The sequence below is a fragment of the Podarcis gaigeae genome (assembly GCF_964106915.1).
Source record: "Podarcis gaigeae genome assembly, chromosome: 8".
NCBI lineage: Eukaryota > Metazoa > Chordata > Lepidosauria > Squamata > Lacertidae > Podarcis > Podarcis gaigeae.
In genome coordinates, this window is record NC_139684.1 from 1,823,592 (window position 1) to 1,843,748 (window position 20,157).

Genomic DNA, 20,157 nt, shown 5'->3' on the forward strand with positions numbered 1-20,157 from the left:
GCCACTTCTTGAAACAGTCCATTCTATCCACAATCTGTAGTGTTTGAAACAAAAATAGCATTCTAGGCAATACATTCATCTTAATTACAGCAATTCGGCCTAACAAGCAAAGTCTCAAATTTGACCATATTTCTAAATCTTTCTTTACTTCTGTCCAACATTTATCATAGTTATCTTTAAATAGGTTCGCGTTCTTAGATGTCATGTTAATCCCCAAATATTTCACTTTCTTTGCCACCATTAATCCAGTTTCACTTTGAAATCTCTCTTTTTCAGCATTTGTTAAGTTTTTCTCCAAAACTTTAGTTTTTTGCTTGTTCAACTTAAATCCTGCTACATGGCCAAAAACTTGAATTAGTTCTAAAACTCTTTTCGTACTAGTGTCTGGCTGTTGTAAAGTTAATACTAAGTCATCTGCAAAGGCGGTTTGAGCAGATTATGCCAATCCTGACCTGACGGCACTGGCTGCCAAATAGTTTCTGGGCCCACGGTAAAGTGCTCGTTTTGACCTAGAAAGTCTTAAACCGCTCAGTAATAACTCAAGGACCGCCTCTCTCCATACAAACCTACCTGGACCCTCAAACACTATGTGAGGCCCTTTTTCGTGTGCCTCCTCAGCAAGAGGTCTGGATGGTGGCAACACGAGAACGGGCCTTTTCTGCAGTGGCTCCCTGCTTGTGGAATGCTCTCCCCAGGGAGGCACGCTGGGCGCCTTCATTATGGGTCTTTAGACACCGGGCAAAAATGTTTCCCTACAACCAGGTCTTTGATTAACCTCCTGTATCCTTTTAAATGTGATTGTGGGAGGGGTGGGGGAGAGGGTGGTAATTAGTTTGTTCTGTTCTTGTTTTTATGATATATTTTGTGTTTTTTATATTGTATATTTATGCTGTGAACTGTCCTGAGATCTTCAGATGAAGGGCAGTGTACAAACTTAATAAATAAGTAAAATTAAAATAAAATAAATGCAGCCCCTCCACATTGCACATTCAGGGTGTTTTTGGGGTGGTCACACACAGTTCTACTTTCAATACTTTTTGCGCTTGTAAAGGTTTTGTGGTTTTCATACTGCTTCGTTTCCATTCAGTGCCTATGCTGTAACATCCTGCTGAAATCCCAAAACTTTCCATGCCTTTCCCTTGCTGTGTTCTCCCACTTTTGTTGTGCTATAGCAGTCTGAATACTTCAAGGTGCTGCACACGGAGGCCTCCCCACACCCACATTTCATCCTCACAGCGTCCCTGCAGGGTAGACTAGATTAAGACTGTGTGACAGGCGCCTCAAGTGAACTGAACCTTTTGATGCTGCTGCAGACACTATAAGGTCCTGTAAAAGTGTTCCTTGAATAGATATGGGCACAAAGTTGGTGACTGGATTTCTTGTAGGATCCAGGCCCTGTCTTGGTGCCTCTTTAGAGTGGCCTGTTGCTGCTGAGGAGCTGCACTTGGTCGGAGGACTGCCTAAATAGGTCAAATCACGAGTCAGAAAATGTAACATCTTGTCCTGAGGAAGAAAACACAAGGAATCGTGAAAGGTTCCGGCCCTCTGGAGTTTTGTTTGCTGTCCCTTATTGGAGAGGCAAGATCTAGTGAAAACTGAGGACACCTTCGGGTCATTCAGTGAGTTGCCAGTAGACCGACATTTCCAATTTTTAAAAAAATGCTTGTTGAGCTCTGCAAAGAAAAAACCCTCCCAAATGCACAACAGACCAAACCTTTATTAGGACCCCTCAAAATGTCACAGAACAGGCATGTAGTGTGGCCAGAAGCAGAAGAGACCAGGACTCCTGCACCTTTGATAATTGCATTGTCCTTCTGCATGCAAGACAGTTGCTCCACCACAGAGCTCCAGCGCCCACCTGTCTTAGTGTTCCTTTTCTTTAAACTGGACTTGGACTGGGCAGGCCTTCAAATACAGGCTGGCTTAAATTAGAGGACCATCCTCTGTAAAGGAGGGCACCTGGCCACCTTCCTCTTTATAATGTTTTATTGAGTTCACATGACAGGTCATACAGAAAACAACAAACGGAACAAACCCACCCTACTGACAAAGTGAACCAAGATGAGAATAAGCATTATCATTTTAGAAAAATCACTAGAAGGCAATATATTCTGAGGCAATCAGTACAGCTATATAGTTTTGTACTGATTTGGCTGGTTCTCGTGGGCATTCTCTACATGTTCCTGGAAGCTATTCTCCCGATGCTTCTTTGTGCTGAACAGGAGGGGGAAATGCTTTTCTACTAGATGGGCTGTAATTTGCAAGTCATGCTGGGCCTTGCATCAATTTCATGCAGAATAAAATCCTTGTAGTTATTAGAAAATACAGAAACAGATGAGTTGAGTTACTCTGTTACAGTAATTCATTTTTCTTCTGAGGATGAGCAGCTAGGGAAATTGGAATAATGTTTTCAAAATAAAAGCCTGTGCTTTGCAATGTAAAAGATTTTAACATACATTAAAACAAAACTGTATATCAATACTATATATGGAAACCAAGATTTTCTAGAATTGGGGTGAGCAGAAGGGAGACAGGGGTCTACTGGCAGATTTCAGGGTGATTTGCAGTAGATCAGAAAGGCTTTATGACTCCCAATGTTTTAACAATTGCAAAAGGAAACTTACATTTCCCCCCAGATAAATTAGGCTGCTAAAATGAAGACGAAAGCCTGCCAGGAGTGGATTTTTGTGTTAGCTGATATTGGCAGTTCTTGCGAATTTAGGAAAAGACAAAGTAGGTCCAACAAGCCTGAAAGCTACCCACCTTTGAGTTAAGAATGTAGTGTTTTGTGTTTCGGGCTGGGGCTGGAGGGTCTGAATATGCCTGAGTCCCTTCCAATTCCTGGATTCAACAAGGACTAATTTGTTGGAACGGCCTGACAAATTTCTTGGTAGTGGCCCCCTAAGTATGGGTCGTCAATGTAACAAAGGAAGTGGGTCCCCATTCCTCAATTGTCTATTAATTAGAAAGACAAAATGCTGAAATCCAGCATTGCCTGAGCTCTGCAAGTGCGGCTTACTCCTGATTGAAGTGCAGAGTGTTTGAGGACCAGGACATTCACAGGAAAACCAAAATGCTTGTTTACAAAGCTGTTGTACTACCAACATTACTGTATGCTTGTGAAACATGGACCACTGATAAATGCCATCTCCAACTCCTCGAAATATTCCATCAATGGTGTCTCTGAAAAATTTAACACATCACTGGAAGAAGCAAAGATCACCCGTGTTGAAGCAATGATTCTTCAACATCCACTTCGCTGGACTGGTCACGTTGTGTGGATGCCTGATGATTGTCTTCCAAAGCAACTACTCTATTCCAAACTTAAAAATGGAAAGTGTAATGCTGGTGGTCAACAAAAGAGGTTTAAAGACTCTCTCAAGGCAAATCTAAAAAATGTAGTATAAACACTGACAACTGGGAAACACTGGCCTGCGAGCGCTCCAGTTGGAGAACAGCCTTTACCAAAGGTGTCATGGGCTTTGAAGACACTCGAACTCAGGACGCAAGGGAGAAACGTGCTAAGAGGAAGGCACGCTTGGCAAAGCCACACCGTGATCAACTCCCCCCGGAAACCAGTGTCCCTACAGTGGAAGGACGTGTGGATCCAGAATTGGCCTCCACAGTCACTTAGGGCCTCATTGTTAAAACTGTGTTTATGGAAGAGAATCTTACTCGGCTACGAGGGATCGCCAAAGAGGAAGAAGGAAGACAAAAGGCCAAGGTGTGTGAGTGGGGAGCTGGAAGCAGGAGGCTGCAGTCTGGGCAGCTGAGAGACAGGGCCATGCCTGGTTTTTGCTTGAATGCAAGGCTGTGCCTTTGGGAGAAGCAAAACCCTCTTGGGGTGCTAATGCTGTGAGCCCCTCCATCGTAGGCTCATCGTAGGCACATATGTGTACATAAGCCACATATCCTAAAGATGCCACAGTCTCCGCTGCCCCTCATTCCGAGGGAACCAAGCCCTGGAGAAGCGCATGGAACCCCTGGAATCTCACATTGCTCAGAGATTGGAGTGCTGTGCAACAGTGTTATTAACTGGGTGCAAAATTTCAATTTTGTAACAAATAAAACAAACCAACCGCAGGACTGGTGCCTTAGGTGGGAATCCCTGCTAAACTCTCCCTTCCATCCCACCAGCCCACAAGTTCCCTTGCTTTGCCGTTTCAGTACCAGTGGAATATATTTGCAGATGCACTGCTGTTTGCCAGAAGAAGGCTATTGAGGAATATTGAAGAATGATTCACAAGAACCTTTTGCAGAATGCCAGGGTGCCACGCTGATCCTTTGGCCTTGTGTCGGTCCAGCCAGGCAAATGAAGCCGTTTGTGCCTGAGGTCAGGGAGGACGTCCCATCTTCCCCCGTAGCTGGTCCTACTCCCCAGGCCCCAAAGTCATGGCTTCACTGGAAACAGCAAGCAAGTCTGTTCCTTGGCAGAAGTGCTGCCATCAACCAGCACCAAGGGGCGCTCGCTGTAGCTTTGGATGATGCTGGAAACGCTGTCAAAGAGCTGGCAAGGAAAAGAGCAGAACAGGGAGCAGGTCAGCTTCTTTCTGTACCTCAAGGGACTAGCTTTTTTAGTCCAGTTTCCCTCAAGTCATGAGGTGGCAGAGCTCTGCTGACTGAGGTCACATTCACCCTATATACTGAACACACACCTAGGCCACTTTAAGAGTCATGGTTTTCCCTCAAAGAATCCTGGGGACAGTAGTTTGCCAAGGGTGCTGGGAATTGTTAGGGGGTCCTCAACCACTACAGCTCCCAGAATTCTTTGGGGAAAGCCGTGGCTCTTAAGGTGGTACAGCAGTGCTTTAACATGCATAGTGTGGGTGGGAGCTGAGAGGGAGACGGGTGCATTTGTTTTTTCCATCATGGAACTCGGGGTGGTGGGCAGAGGGTTACCAGGTGCTTATCCAGAGGAGACCTGGACCTCCTTGGCTTCTGCAAGGTGGGCCTACATCAGGTGCCCTCCAGCTGGGGATGGGAGAGAAAAACAGTTCAGTTCACATTTCAGTGTACACTTAACTAATTTGACTCCTTCTCCTAGGACAGGCATCCCCAAACTTGGCCCTCCAGATGCTTTGGGACTATAACTCCCACCATCCCTAGCTAACAGGACCAGTGGTCAGGGATGCTGGGAATTGTAGTCCACACTGAGGGAGGGAGGCAGGGAGGCAGGAGGGGCAAGAGAAGAAGGAGCAACAGCGGAAGCAAGATTAAAATGGCCTGCAACCAATTTTTGGTGCCCATTCCACAACTTAGTTTCCAGCATCTCTTTGTCATAAAAGGAGAGTAAGCACAGTTGGAACATTCTTCCACATACCGGTAATCCCCCTGAAATGAAAAACATGAGAAATACAGGTGACAGGGCTCAGTGGACCTGCTGAGCATTGACTAAGCTGATTGCCAGTGGAGCTCCAGTATTGCAGAGAGAGGGTCTCTCAGCCTTTCCTGCAGATGCTGGAGACGGAACTTGCGACCTTCTGCCTGCTCTACGGCTGCGCCACAGCCCTCCCAACATAGAAAGAGAGCACTCGCCTCTTCATGGCTCCTGCCATCCTTGCCAAGCGTGTATTGATGACTGCTCTCTAAGTAGCGGATGGGGATGTTGTAGACGTGCTTCTTGAAGAGCACAGCCAAAGTGAATGGCTGGTTCCAGCCGTGTCGTGAGCTCTGCCTCACCAGGTAGGCACTGTCCTTTTGTGAAAAAAGAGGGTGGAGACATTCAGGTTAAGGAAGGAGACGTCAAATGCAGGTGAAAATCTGGATCTTGGAATCGGAATAGGCTTTCTTCCCCCGGCCCATAATTTAAGTGTCAGTTTCACTGCTTAATAGGGCAAGTGTCTCATCATGTGCAGCCGACACCTGCTTTCTGTTACTTCCCTTGACTCTAGTTCTCCCTTGTGGAGCAGCAGAAGAGAAACCTGTCCATCTCCTCCTTTTCAGCCCTTGGGATAACCTCCCCCCCCCCATTTTTTTTTTTTGATTTTGCATTGCATGTATACAATAAATTCAACACAAAGAGAAAATTTAAACCCCCATTTCCTCCTCCTCTTTAAAAGCCAGTAGCTATTATTCATATTCTATTGTACAATCTTCAATCCTGTTTTACTATACAATCTTATCATTCCTTCAACCAAATCTTGTATACCAAATCATCATGGTCTCCATCAACCAAAGGAGACAAGACACACATGACCTTAGTTTTAACAAAAGGTAAAACCAGTGTGAGAGACAGTGTGGTGCAATGGTCACAGTGTCAGACTAGGACCTGGGAGACCAGGGTTCAAATTCCCACTCAGCCATGAAGCTCACTGGGGGACCTTGGGCCAGGCACCACCTTTTAGCCTGACCTCCCTGATAGTGTTGCTGTGAAGAAGAAATGGGGACGAGGAGAACCATGTACAACAACTTTAGCTTCTTGGAAGGAAAGGGGTTATATAAATATAATAAATAAATAATTATCTCCACAAGGGCCATTCTCCATACAGTCTTAAAACATTAGTCCTATACCTTGTAAAATTTGTCAGGTTTGGGCTATGGAGATTCTTGCTGCAACTAGTAAAATTCTTAACAGGCCCTTTGCCTCAATATCTTTATTTACCCCCTCAGAAGGAGTTAGCACTGCCATTCTCAGGACTATGCTGCAATGTCTCCTCTTCTTCCTTCTCATTTTTCTCCAGGCTAAACATATCCAGCTCTTTCTATCATTCCTTATAGGCCTGGTTTCCCAACTCTCACCATCCTGGCTGCCCCCCCCCCCCCCGACGCTCCAGCTGGTCAATGTCCTCTGGAGCATAGGACAGAGCGCTGATCCAGCCAACCTTGTACTGCCAACACTGACTGGTAGTGTCTCCACAGGATTCCAGCTCTCCCTGAAGATGCCAGTGGGTGTGGGGTGACCCTGGGGCCTTTGGGATGCAAGGCTTATGCTGTGCCCCCAAAAGGGGCCCTTCTTGAAACATGGTGCCCAGAACTGGACACACTACTTCAGGTGTGCTCTGACCCAAGGCCAGTCCACCCATGAGGTAGGCTGAGGCAGCTGCTCCAGGGAGCAGAATGCCCAGAGGCGGTGCGTGCCCAAGGGCGTCTTCTGTGGAAAATTCCTCCCCATTAACAACAGGATATCCTATCTTTGCCCAGCTCCTGCCAGCCAGTGGGGTTAAGCAAGAAAATGCATTGGTTGATTGTGCCCAGTATCAGATGATCTGTCCATCGTGCTACCCTGACGCCTTTAAAATGGAGCCCCCAAACTGGCTCCCTGCAGGGTCTCTCTCTCTCTTCACTCGGAAATCCCCTTCAGCCGCAGCTGCTGGACTCCGAATTACTTGGCTGCAGCTAATTCAGCTGGTGAGCACCATGGAGACTTCGTGGCTCCAGAAGGCAAAGGGATTGGAAGAGCCTCTTCCTTGAACAGCAGCTGCATTATGATGGTGCTGCAGGGCAACTTCAGGAAAGCAACTTCACCGTTACCTTATTAAACCGGAGGAGGGCAGCCTCAGCCGTATGTCGGTCACAGCTCCCTGCATACCAGGCTTTGTTTTGCATGCAAAAATCCTAAGGGAATGTAACAGATGATAAGGCAAGCACAGTCACAGGGAATGGTAGGGGCACAGACGAAAGTGGCAGTTCCATTCGGACCCATGTCTTTCCACCTTCACTGAAGACCTCCGCCCACAGGTACCATTTCAGATTTCTCTGGGGAGGTGGCAAGATTACTGCTGCAGCTACAGAAAACGTGCCCTGCCAGGTACCTGTATGGGAGAACACCTGGAAACCATATGTTAAAAGTGCTCTTTGTTCTAGTCAGAGGAGCAGAGAACAAGGGCAAATTAAACAAATGGCATGTCAAGCAAAGGTGAAAGGCTCCCTCCCGGGTGTTTTTAAAGTCCAACTGCAAAAAAAGGAGCAAAGCAAAACTCAACAAACAGTAAAGTTTTATGAGCACTGATTGAGATCACACACACACACACACATGTACCACAGAGGGGTTCAGTGGGAGGGTGGGGAGAAATGTGATTTTGCTTGCATTTTAATCAGAAACTATCTAAATTTGCACTTCTCAAAAATTTGCAGTGCATTTCTCAATCAAACAATGTGTACAAAAATGCATCCGCAGGGTCAATTGTGCATATTAATGCAGAAGTTTTTGAAAACAACATACAAAGTTTATATTGGGGGGAACTGCTTTTAAATGTGTGTATTAGGAGGAAAGGGCACTAAAATGACGACAATTTTTAATGGGGACTTAAAAATAATAATCACAAACTGAAAAAATCCACGGTGGAATGAATGGACAGATTTGCCCACCCATAATACCACTCTTGGGCACATTGCAGCAATAAAGTAAACTCAAAACCCCACACCCACGGCAATACTAAATAAATTCATATGTGCCTTGATAATGAATAAATTCATATGTGCCTTGATAATGTTAGAACCAAAAACCCCATGGTGGGTCTCACCGCTAGAAGTAATATCAGTTAAAAAGAAAAATACTATAGGAAGAATGGCAACTTACCAGCAGCTCCTAAAGGAAGAACAGGGCCAATTAAAACTAAGACCATATGATGAGGTGACCCAATACTGTACCACATGGTTACAATATCACCAAATTGCACAAATATTCAACCAGGATAAAGTAATAGGATTTGAAAAAGAAGAATCAAAATTACAAAAAGTATTATTACAAAACTCAAAAAAATATTATATTATTATTAGAATGGGAATTAAAGAATGAAGAAGTAAAAGAAGTTATGATTAAATGGGCATGTGATATAGGATATGTAATTCGGCTGGACCAATGGGAGAAATTATGGAAATATGATATTAAGTTCACGGCATGTTATACAATAAGAGAAAATTTTATGAAAATGGTGTACCAATGGTACTTAACTCCAGTAAAATTGGCTAAAATTTACAAATTAAAATCGAATACCTGTTGGAGATGTAAAAAAGAAATAGGAACAATGTTTCACATGTGGTGGGAATGCTGACCTATTAAACAATTCTGGAATGAAATCTATGAAGAACTCAAAAAGATGTTTAAAATATCTTTTAGTAAAAAACTGGAGGCATTCCTTTTAGGTTTAATTACAAATGATATCCCTGAAAATCAAAGGAAAGTATTCCTTTATGCAACAACAGCTGCCAGGATGCTTATAGCTAAAAACTGGAAAGGCAGAAAAATTCCATCAGTGAAAGATTGGCAAATTAAATCTTGTGAATACATAAATCTGGCAAGACTCACAGCTTACATAAGGGGACAATCGGACCAGAAATTATTAAAAGAATGGGGTTGTGCTAAAGAGTATATGAAAAAACATTGTTCTGGAGTTAGTATATTGGTATGTAATGAATGATGCTTTACAGGGTTAAAGAATAAGAAAAATGGTGTAAAAAAGCACAAAGATGGAAGCAATCTAATTAGACACAACAATACAGTAAGAGTAAATTTTTTGAGGTCTTAGAACAAAGGAAGGAAGTCAATTTGTGTTTATGTACGTAAAGATATGGTTTTGTTCCGTAGATGTGTGCTTTTTTGTTTTTGTTTAGTTTAGTTTTGTTTCCTTTGCTTTTTGTTTCCTTTTCCTTTTCTGTTTTTTTCTATATGTTCCCGGGATTTTTGTCTGTATAGCATTATTTTGGATTCAATGTTTGTAATTTTTGTTATGATTCTGCATTGAAAATAAAAAAATTCAAAAAAAAAAGATAATGAGGCATGGGAGGCGAAAGAAGAGGCATCACTCTTCTAGAACACAAACCCTTATGTCATAATAAATGCATTATCCTTAAGATACTGCAGGACTCTTTGCTGTTGGTAACAATCCTGTGTTAGCTACAGCAGTAGCTAACCCCACACACAATTGTTATGCTTAGCCCCATGGGATTAGGAAGGTTAAACTTTAACTGCTGCTCTATAAGCAAGAGGACAGGGCAGTCAAAGAATCCTCAGGCAAGATCTCCTTGCTCACCTCTGGCACAGATCCACTCTTCAGACACACACCTGAAATAGATAGAACATTTCAGGGTTTCTGAGATATGTATTACATAGGCAAATATTCCCTGTGCCACATCAGTGCATGAATGACACACACATCGCATGAGCAATCAAGATCAGGGCACAGCTGTCGCTTGGGGATCGGGAATCTGCTCTGCATGAAGATGATCCCTGGTCCAATCCCTGGTCCAATCTTCATGTACAGCTGAGCAGAGGCACCAAGCCCCCCTGCAAAAAAAAATTCAAGGCGGGGCCAGACCCCTTCAAAATTCCATGGCAGCCGTGCAAAGAGATACTCAACACACTTGGCTAAAGTCATTAACTCAAAAAGAGACTTCTTTGATCATTTTAGCAATCTCTGTTTTTACAGAATTTCATTTTACAGATATGAAACCACAGACTAGGAGGGGATCCCAAAGATAGCCACTAGAATAAGCCCCCAATCCTCAGCATCACATGGTTGGGGCTGGTGCATTCACCCCGCAAGTGTCCCAGAAAAACCAGGACATCCCATCCCCCATCCCCCAGGTCACCATGATCTCACACAATTTTGCACCGAGATTGTGCCCCAGAAACACACTTCTTTTCAGGGCTACAATCTTGTGCAGCACCCGAAAACACACATTTTTGGGCATAGTGAGAGCACGGTCCTGAAAAAAGCAAATCCTTTGGGCTCCATGATCTCGTGCACCACATGTTGGAGGCTATGCTGGTGGGAGCTGTAGTCCAACATCTGGAGGGGCCAGGTTGGCAAAGGCTGATGCAGAGGCTTCAGGATGTGGCACTTACCTTTGCACAGGTTTTCCGCAAAGGCCTGGAAAGAAAACGAGCGCACAGAGTTTTCACTTCCTGTTCCCATAACCTAGGTATCTCTACCTGTTGCCCAGCAATTGCATAGGGCTAACTCCATGCACCCCTGCTCCTGGACATCCTCTTCCTCATCACAGGCCTGATTTATAAACCACCATACAAAAAAATTACAAACTCACTAAACTAAAAGCAATAATAAATGCATTTATAAAAATTCACAGGTTTCATTCCCTAAAATGACTGGGTCACGCACTTCAGGGCAAGCCTCCTTAAACAAAAATGTTATCAAGGCGCTAGGCACCAGTCTAATTTCAGTTCATGGTTTACTCCAGAGGGCTGGAGCTGCAACACTAAAAGCCAGCCCTCAAGTGCTTATTAAGTGCAACTCTAGGACACTCGGTTCGCTTAGTGATGCCTCCTCTGAGGAGTGCAATTGCCAAGCAGGAAAATCTGAGACAAAGTGGTCCCATAGGTCCCTTTAGTTATCCTGCCCTTTCTTCTCATGAACAAGTTCCTCTCTTCCCTCCCTCCATTTTCTCAGCACAACAGCCCTGTAGGGTAGGTTAAGCAGTTTGGTTTGCTGCATCCTGAGTTTGTGGTGGCCTGCCTTAGCATAGCAAAACAAAACAAAACAACAGTTAAGCCCATGAATGCAAAGTTCCAGAGACCTCCCCTGGCCATCACCCTCATCTCAAGCTCTCTAGTGCTCCCTTGCCAGTCCCCACACCTACCTTCTGGGGTCCTGATGGAGTGGTTGCTGGCCTAACATCAGAGAGAGAGGGGGGGGGGAGAATAGGATTGTGGTGTGACATTAGCCCTGTGATGTTTAGGATCTAGAACCCCTTGATCCACAGATTTGCAAACCCAGGTCTCAGAATGAGCATTTGATTATGAAAAGGGAAAGAACTGTGAACATGCCCAGGTCCTTGGTGAATTTCAGAGAGCAGTTAATCTCTGTTCAATGTCTTGCTTCTTAACAACAACTACTATGTCTTTATTTCATGCACTTACATGCTGTTTTTGATCCCATTGTGACCTCAAAGTGAAATACAATGTCATTCCAAATCATAATATGTAGTTAAAACCAGTGCTTTCCCCCCCTAAAAAATGTTTACGGGGTATTCTCATTTTCCTACTCATATTGAAATACTGCCCCTCAATGAGGCCAAACTTAGATTCACAAAATGTTTAGCGGTATGCATCCCCCTGCGTCCTCCCAGAAAAAAACACTGGTTAAAATCATTAACAGTTTAAATAGCAGCAACAGTAAAGAGAAGCCTTGGTAGACACACTTCAGAAATCTGAGCAGGAGCAGCTCACAGGGCGAGGCAGGAGCTTCTTGGCAGGTGAGTCGCTGTCACGGGGGGCGAGGGGAGAAGGGTTGGGGAGTCCATGCCCTGCAAATGTGCTGGGGGCAGTTCTGGATTGGCTGCACTGCTGTCCTTGCACTGCACTGACCCCTCTGCCTCTGGCCCTCTCAGTAAGCAACAGTGACCCATTGGGTAGTTAGTGCAGCCACATTGTGCAGCTTCTGAATTGGAACAGGAAATTTCTAGAGCATGCAACACTGTTCTCAGACCACCTTGGACCAGGGATGACCATAGCTGCTGAACCAGCTGCAGCTCCTTGGCACAAGACCTGGGTCTCAAGCAACAAGGCTGTATCCAGGAGCACAGCCAGCCTAGGTACTGGTTCCTGCAGTCTAGAACAGGCCAGCCCACTATGCTGATTGCTGAGCACTTGTTCAGGGCAGGGCTAGGAGGGGTCAGGGAGGCAGTGCAGGGGGCCCCTCCCTAATACTGGGGTGCAGGGGGCCCCTCCCTAATACTGAGCATCACCACTGAGAATGGGGGTGCGGTGCAAGTACAGAAGCAAGAGTGTCGGATTGACCCCTGGCTCAAAGAAAGACCACTTCATTCAGCTCTCAGGCTCTTCAGTGCAGCGAGTCCCAGAATGCAGGGCTAAAGTGAGGGATACCTGCCAAGGACCCTGGAAAACTGCTGCCCCTCTGAAGAGATGGTAAGGGACAGAGAGACTAATATCCTATCTCAGTGTTCATGGATGTTTTCACTCTCATCCTTCCTGACTAATGGCCATGGTGCAGTGGCTGATGAGGGCTGGAGCAGAGGTTGGATGGCCGTCTGTCCTGGATGCTTGAGCTGAGATTCCTGCATTGCAGGGGGCTGGGCTGGATGACCCTTGGGGTCCCTTCCAACTCTACGATTCTATGATTCTTTGAATATCTGGAGGGCACCATGTGGGCTACCCCATGTACAGATACTGGGATTTTCTCTTCTGGAAGGAGGACACACTCACCTGGCTTGCTTCAGAGGCTGGACAGGAGGCACTGGGGTTGGACAAGGAAGCACTTTGCGGGGCACGGAGGCTGGAAGGGGAAAAAGAGGATCAGGCCACGAGGAAGGTGGCAGGCTGGAGCTCAGCACCCTCTTTCGGTGGGTTTGGTTCCAGCTGGCGTCTGCTGGATACAAGCACCACTGGGGACAATGTGAATAATAATAATAATAATAATAATAATAATAATAATAATAATAATAATTTATTTATACCCCGCCCTCCCCAGCCAAGGCCGGGCTCAGAGCGGCTTACAAGCAATAATAAAAACAAGATGAATGATTACAACTTAAAAACAAAAATAAAATACAACATTAAAATAATGGAACATTAAAATATTAAAATGTAGCCTCATTGCAGGAGGAGAAGGAAAAGAAAAAAGAAAGAGGGGGAGGGAGGGAATCAAATTGGCTCCAAGCCAAAGGCCAGGCGGAACAACTCTGTCTTACAGGCCCTGCGGAAAGAAATCAGATCCTGCAGAGCCCTGGTCTCATGAGGCAGAGCGTTCCACCAGGCCGGAGCCAGAGGTGAAAAGGCCCTGGCTCTGGTCGAAGCCAATCTAACTTCCTTAGGGCCTAGGACCACTAGGGTGTTGCTATTTATGGACCTTGAGGCTCTCCGTGGGGCATACCAGGAGAGGCGGTCCCGTAGGTACAAGGGTCCTAGACTGTGAAGGGATTTAAAGGTCAAAACCAGCACCTTAAATCTGACCCTGTACTCCACCGGGAGCCAGTGCAGCTTGAAAAGCACTGGGTGAATATGCTCCCATGGCAGAGAGCCCGTGAGGAGCCTCGCTGCAGCATTCTGTACCCGCTGGAGTTTCTGGGACAGCTTCAAGGGCAGCCCCGCATAGAGCGAATTACAGTAGTCAAGCCTGGAGATGACCGTCGCATGGATCACTGTGGCCAGGTCGGGGTGGGAAAGGTAAGGGACCAACTGCTTGATGCGGCGAAGGTGGAAAAATGTCGCCTTGGCTGTTGCTGTAACTTGCGCCTCCATGGAAAGGGAGGCGTCAAGGATTACACCCAAACTCTTAACGGAAGGCAATGGCACTAATTGGGCCCCCGCAAGAGAAGGGAGTTGGTCCCTCATCCCCATGCCATCCCGACCTAGCCATAGGACCTCTGTCTTCGAAGGATTTAGTTTCAATCGGCTCCCACGAAACCATCCAGCCACAGCTTCCAAGCATCTGGTCAGTGTGTTCGGGGCCGAGTCAGTGTGGCCATCCATCAGCAGATAGAGCTGAGTGTCATCAGCATATTGGTGACAGCCCAGCCCAAAGCTCCGGATAATCTGGGCAAGGGGGCGCATAAAGATGTTAAAAGATACAGCAGACCATCCATCCATTTGTCACATGTTTGGGTCACTCAGATGATGATCACCCTTAACAAAATAAAAAAGCCCTAGTAGGTCAACAATAAAGTCCAATATGCAACAAATAAGCAAAATCACAATGAAGATCAAAGACAATGTTAAAATGGCAGCTGCTTAAAGGACATAATGAAAGGAAGATAATATGGCAAACAGTGTTTCCGTGTGCTCTGGTTTCCATCACGGTGTCCTGTTGTGCCAGAAGCAGTTTAGTCCTGCTGGCCAGATGACCCGGAAAGCTATCTGTGGACAATTCCGGCTCCCTCGGCCTGAAAGCAAGATGAGCACCACACCCCATAGTCACCTTTGACTGGACCAGGGGTCCAGTCTGTCCAGGGGTCCTTTACCTTTTTACCTTAATATGGTTTAAAACACAGAGGATTGTTTTGCTGTCAGGAGGCCATCAGTGGCGGGGGGTAGGGGACAAGATGAGTCTGGGAACAGCCCTTAAGAAGGCCCCAAAGGTCCTGGACAAAAGGTCTTTCCCATCATAAGTCTGAGATGGCAGGCGTTGATGAACCCGGGACCTTCTGCTTGCTAAGTCTGCTCTCCGGAACTGAGCTACAATCCTTTCCTAGAAGCATCACAGTGGTGGCTTCTGGTGGGGAAAGGGGCTTCACCTGTTCTGGGCTCACATTCCACGTAGATCGATTCCTCTTGGGTCTCCTCCTGGGGGTGGGGGGGGGGGGGAGAAAGAGAGAGAGAGAGAGAGAGAGAGAGAGAGAGAGAGAGAGAGAGAGAGAGAGAACATCACCCACATGCTGATCACTTGCTTCCCTCTGATTTCTTCTTCTCCAGCCAGGGCTGGCCTTATCATTAGGCCAAATGAGACAACAGCCTCAGGCAGCAGATGCTGGAGAAGGAAGTGGCAACAGCCCCCTGGCAGTTCCTCCTCAGCTCCTCCTGCCATTGGAAGACAGAGCTATGTATGCAACATGGCCTGCCTTGGTCCCCTAAATCTAGGCTGCTTCCTTCAGGTTCCTTGGGAGAACTATTTTCTCTTCAGTGCTGGAGATTCAGCAGCCAGACAGGTCAGCTTCTGCCCATGGAATGGTGAGGGAGGCCCATCTTGTCCTTCCTATGGTCTTGGTCGTGTCTCCGGCTGCCCACAGGGAAACTTGCAAGTTACCCTTGCTAAATTGTGCTAACCAGGGACAGTAATCTGAAGCAGCATATGTTCTAAATAGCAGGTGGGTTCTTAGTTACCTCATCATCTTTCAGGGCTGGTAAAGGATCTGCAAAGTGGTGCAAAGGAAGACAAGAATTAGCAGCCAGCAGCAATTCCTCTTCTGCCTCTTTCTCCAAGCCCCCAGCCCCCATTCTATTCACCACCTCCCAAAGGAAGCAGGAGCTCAGCAGAGCTCAGTTCCAGCCCCTCTCAGGTGGGCGCCATTGCCATTCTAAGAGAACAAGGGAAAAGTTCATGGTGAGCTCTGGCACCTCTTTTTCTAGAAAAACAGCAGGAGCATGAGCCCCTGCATTCCAAAACATCTGGAGGGCACCAGGTTGGCTGAATTGGACTCCAATTTTATATGCTGCCCTTCCACAAAGGAAATTGTGACCAAGACAGCTTACAATATGCAAGGTATTGAACAGCAAGAACAGCAATACATAAAAATAACCATTAAGCAGTTCAGTAATACCAGCCACAGTACATTTCAAACATGTAATAACATTTCAATAATGGCAATTCATTCATTCATTTTTTAAAAAAGCAAGTTCAAACCAAAATATCTGCATATATATTAAGATCTAACTCTGCAAAGGCACCACTAACAACCAGACCAGTAATGGGAATTGTTCAGGGTTGTACCCCTGATATTGGTAGGGCAGAAAGCAGGGAGCCCCACAGCTGGTGGCGCCAGAGCCAATGACAGGCAGAGACAAGGAATGCTAGTTTGGTCCCCATCTTCTCCCTCCTTGTATGTCAGAAGGCAGGCAGTTGGGGCTGAGTGAGGGGGCAGTGCCCTGTTTGCCCACTGGAATTGCCAAAAACCCAACACACTTTCTGGCAACTTGCCTCACACCTGGGATCACTCTCCCCCCACCTATCACCTGGGGCCATGGCTCTCCCCCTCCCCACACCGGGGGCATTCTCAGCATGTTACCCCATTTAGCCCTGGGAGGGGTTAGGGCTATTTGGCTGGCCCACACCCCCCCAACCTCAGTCAGCTTCCACCTGCCTGCCAGGTGGTGGCACCGTCTGCAAGCTTAGAATTTTATAAGGTTAAAATCATAGAGATGGACGGAACCCCTGAGGATCATCTAGTCCAGCCCCTGCAATGCAGGAATCTTTTGCCCCAACGCGGGGCTTGAACCCATGACCCTGAGATTAGGAGTCTCATGCTCTACCAACTGAGCTATCCCAGCCCCCTCCTCCTTAGTCTCAGGTTGTAGATATGTGTAAATGAAGCCATATATCCTAAAGACACCTCAGTCTCCAGTGACCTTCATTCCAAGGAAGCCGAACCCTGGGCAAGTGCTGGCGCCCCTGGAGTCTCTTGACACTCAGAAATTGGGGTGGTGTGTAACACATCTCTTCCCACACTACTCAGCAAGTGGGACGTGTGCATCAACACACTAACATCTCATTCCTTAGCCTACTTTTCCCACCGGACCTCAAGCAGCCCCTATGCAAAGTGAACCCAACTGGCGCCCTGGAGAGTCTCCCCGGCCCATGAGAGGACCAAGCTACAAGGAGTGGGCTCGGCCTGCCCTGGGCTCTGGCTCCGCCTACTGTTGCAAATGATCCAACATTCTGCTGATAAAAAGTGGGCACGGGCCTCCCACCTCTTTCCCAAAGCGCTGCCAGCCCTGCCTTAGGGAAGAAGGCACCGTGCTCTGACTCTTCCCAAAGACAGGCAAGCGCTTGGCGACTGAGGAGAAGAGGCAGGCGGGCTCCAAGAGCCGGCCAGAGTCTCACGCCTCCTTCCCAAAGGCCGGGAAGTGCTCCTTCACAATGCCACTGCTGTTGCAGGAGCCGCTTCCGCCAGCCCCACCGCAGTCGGTGCAAAACCAGGGCACTCCGAGACAAAGGTTGAGCCCAGGGCGCCTTGAAGGAAAGCATGGTTGTCCCAGTTAAATTGGGGCACCTAGAAGGTATGCTGTAGGTCTCCCTGCCTTCTTCCCTTCCCATCCCAAAGACCACTGACGGGCTGACGGGAGTTGTAGTCTAAAATATCTGGAGAGCACCAGGTGGGTGAAGGTTGGTAGTCTAATCTAGGAGACAAGGAGACAAGCAGGCAGAGGTTCTTCAGGTATAACTTGGGAATGAATTTTACTTAATACTCTGAAAGACCCTTAGCTGCCTGTCTCCAGTCAACTGAAGTAAGAATTTACTCAAGCAACCTTCAGTCACAGATTCCAGTGAGGCCACAGCTGGCTAGCAATTCCACCTACCTCTGCTGGTGAGAGCTTTCGCTTGGGGCCCAGAGGGACCCAGGACTGGCAGAGACCCCCGTCGGGCTGAGAGAGGAAGAGGCGGCGGCACAGACTGCTTCATCATCCCTTTTTGTAGAGCTGCAAAGAAAGGATCTGCATTACTTCTGAGCATGAGCAAAGTGCTTTCCACACACCACCCAGCAATTGCAAACCAATATGTAGGATTTGAGGAAGGGCTTCTAAGCAAGGACCACCGCCTCTCAGGTTAAGAAGAATATTTTCATAGCACTTTGGAGTAAACTGTTAGCTTCTGTTCAACAACCCTGGTACGTAGAGCCATGCTGTCAAAGCCATATTACAGATTCTGGGTTGAGACTGAATCAAACTAGGCTACCTTGTGACTTCATTGTGACATTTAACCAGAGAATGCCCTGGAGGAAGCTGACAGCACGAGCTTAAGCATGAAGCTTAACTCAGAAGAAAGCCCAATTGAATTCAATGGAGACTTAGGCTGCATATACACTATACATTTGAAGCACTTCACCCCTCAAAAATCCTGGGAACTGTGGCCTAGCCCTCCAGCACTACAATTCCCAGCACCTTTAACAAACTATAGTTCCCAGGATTCTTTGGGGATGTTAAGTGTTTTAAATGTATGGGGTGTATGGGGTGCTTGCGGGGGCAGTGCCTCTGGTGGGGGCACGTCATGCTCCTTCTGGGGTGGTTTGTGAGCGTGTACTCAGATCTCACCTGTGGCTTTTAGAAGCTGCCAGCAGGCGACAGCAGCCACACCCCAGGGAATGGCTTCCACTGGCTGGCCAAAGCAGGGGAGGGGAGCTGATGGGTCTGAAACCCTCGGCTAGTTAGGGACTGCTTATACCCTGCATGCAAAGAGAGGCTCCAGCAGATTGAGCAGATGAGAACAAGAGGGAGTCCACCAGTCAAGAAGGCAGTTTCTGCCTGTGCTGGAGAGGGAAGTGAGGGGCAGGTGGGGCTCATCCGCCTGGGAAGGAAACCCAACATGGAGAAGAAAATCTCTGATCCTGAACCTCCACTGCCTTGTGGGATATTTTTGGAGAAGTAAAGGCTAAAGACTAAACCCTACACAAATCTGGAAGGAGTCCCTAAAAGGGTTGCATGGCGCTTTGTACGCCTCCTTCCAGCAACTCCTGCAGCTAAGATGGTGCCAAACGTCCTGCTCTGCTTTACTTTGGACCACATCAGCCAGGCCATTTTGGTGCCACTAATGCAGCAGTTTGATTCCCCCCCCACCCCCCCACCCCCGGCACACTCCATTGTCTCTCGAGACAGACGGATGCTAACAATGCTGCCATTGTTCATGCACAGCTATAAAACAAATTAAGCGCTCCCTCCTCTTTGTTGAAGAGCCTTGGACTCAGATATTTAATCTGGAAAGTGGCACAGACCTGCTTAGTGCTTTACGTTCTGAGCCTGTCTGTCTCTCAAGGTGCCACAGCTTTCCCCAAACCCCACTGGCCCAGCCTGGCTTTTCCAGGGTTAGGTGAAAACACAGCGAGACTCTTTGCCTTGCCAGCTTCCAAACATGACAATCACCCCATAATAATCCCAAGACCTTAGGGCTGTACTGGATAGCTCAGCGAAGAAGTTGACCCAGTGTGCAGCAGCTGTGAAAAAGGCAATTTCCATGCCAAGGACCATGAGAAAAGGAATTGAAAATAAAATTGCTTGATGTCATTATACAACCCCAGAGCACACTTGGAGTCCAGTGCGCAGTTCTGGTCGCCTCTTCTCAAAAAGGAGATTTAGAGTTCAAAAGGTTCAGAAAACGGCAATGAAAATGTTCAAGGGATGAAGTGACTTCTCTTTGAGGGCAAGTTGCAGAATTTGGACTTTTAAGTTCAGAGAAAAGGTGAGCAAGAGGTGACATGAAATGAGTACACAAAATTATGCATGTCATGAAGAAAGTGGAGAGAGTTTATATCCCTCTCTCACCGTGCTAAAGCTCAGGAACATCCAATGAAGCTGAACGTTGGAAGATTCAGGACAGAAAAAAGAACAACGCACAGGTAAGCTATGGAACTGCCTGCCACAGGACACAGTGGTGGCCGCCAACTTGGGCGGCTTTCCAAGAGGACTGGGTGGATTCATGGACTACGAGTCCCGGTGGCTCTGGCCTGCCTCCACAGCCCTGCTTCTGAATACCAGCTGCCTGGGAGAAGAGTGTTCTTGGGCTCGGATCCGGCTTGGTGCTTTCCCTTTGGGGC

At 47.0% G+C, this 20,157-nt stretch overlaps 1 protein-coding gene across 5 annotated transcripts in view; it reads right to left on the reverse strand.

The window, feature by feature from the left end:
• Nucleotides 1-1,697: 1,697 nt before the first annotated feature.
• LOC310851155 (SH2 domain-containing protein 6-like) overlaps nucleotides 1,698-20,157 on the reverse strand; it is a 47,507-nt gene continuing 29,047 nt past the window's right edge. The window contains exons 8-17 of one of the 5 annotated variants that reach the window (XM_083753362.1): nucleotides 17,930-18,049; nucleotides 15,737-15,765; nucleotides 15,151-15,199; nucleotides 13,124-13,193; nucleotides 11,539-11,569; nucleotides 10,787-10,811; nucleotides 9,972-10,003; nucleotides 7,471-7,554; nucleotides 5,536-5,694; nucleotides 1,698-4,507 (exon numbers count right to left, since the gene is read on the reverse strand). In XM_083753362.1, the coding sequence (XP_083609488.1) occupies nucleotides 4,391-4,507; nucleotides 5,536-5,694; nucleotides 7,471-7,554; nucleotides 9,972-10,003; nucleotides 10,787-10,811; nucleotides 11,539-11,569; nucleotides 13,124-13,193; nucleotides 15,151-15,199; nucleotides 15,737-15,765; nucleotides 17,930-18,049 (716 nt within the window). In that variant the 3' untranslated portion in view covers nucleotides 1,698-4,390. Of the gene's footprint in view, nucleotides 4,508-5,162; nucleotides 5,695-7,464; nucleotides 7,555-9,971; nucleotides 10,004-10,786; nucleotides 10,812-11,538; nucleotides 11,570-13,123; nucleotides 13,194-15,150; nucleotides 15,200-15,736; nucleotides 15,766-17,929; nucleotides 18,050-20,157 lie in introns of those variants that run through there. The other 4 variants (XM_083753361.1, XM_083753360.1, XM_083753359.1 and 1 more) reach the window with 4 other exon arrangements.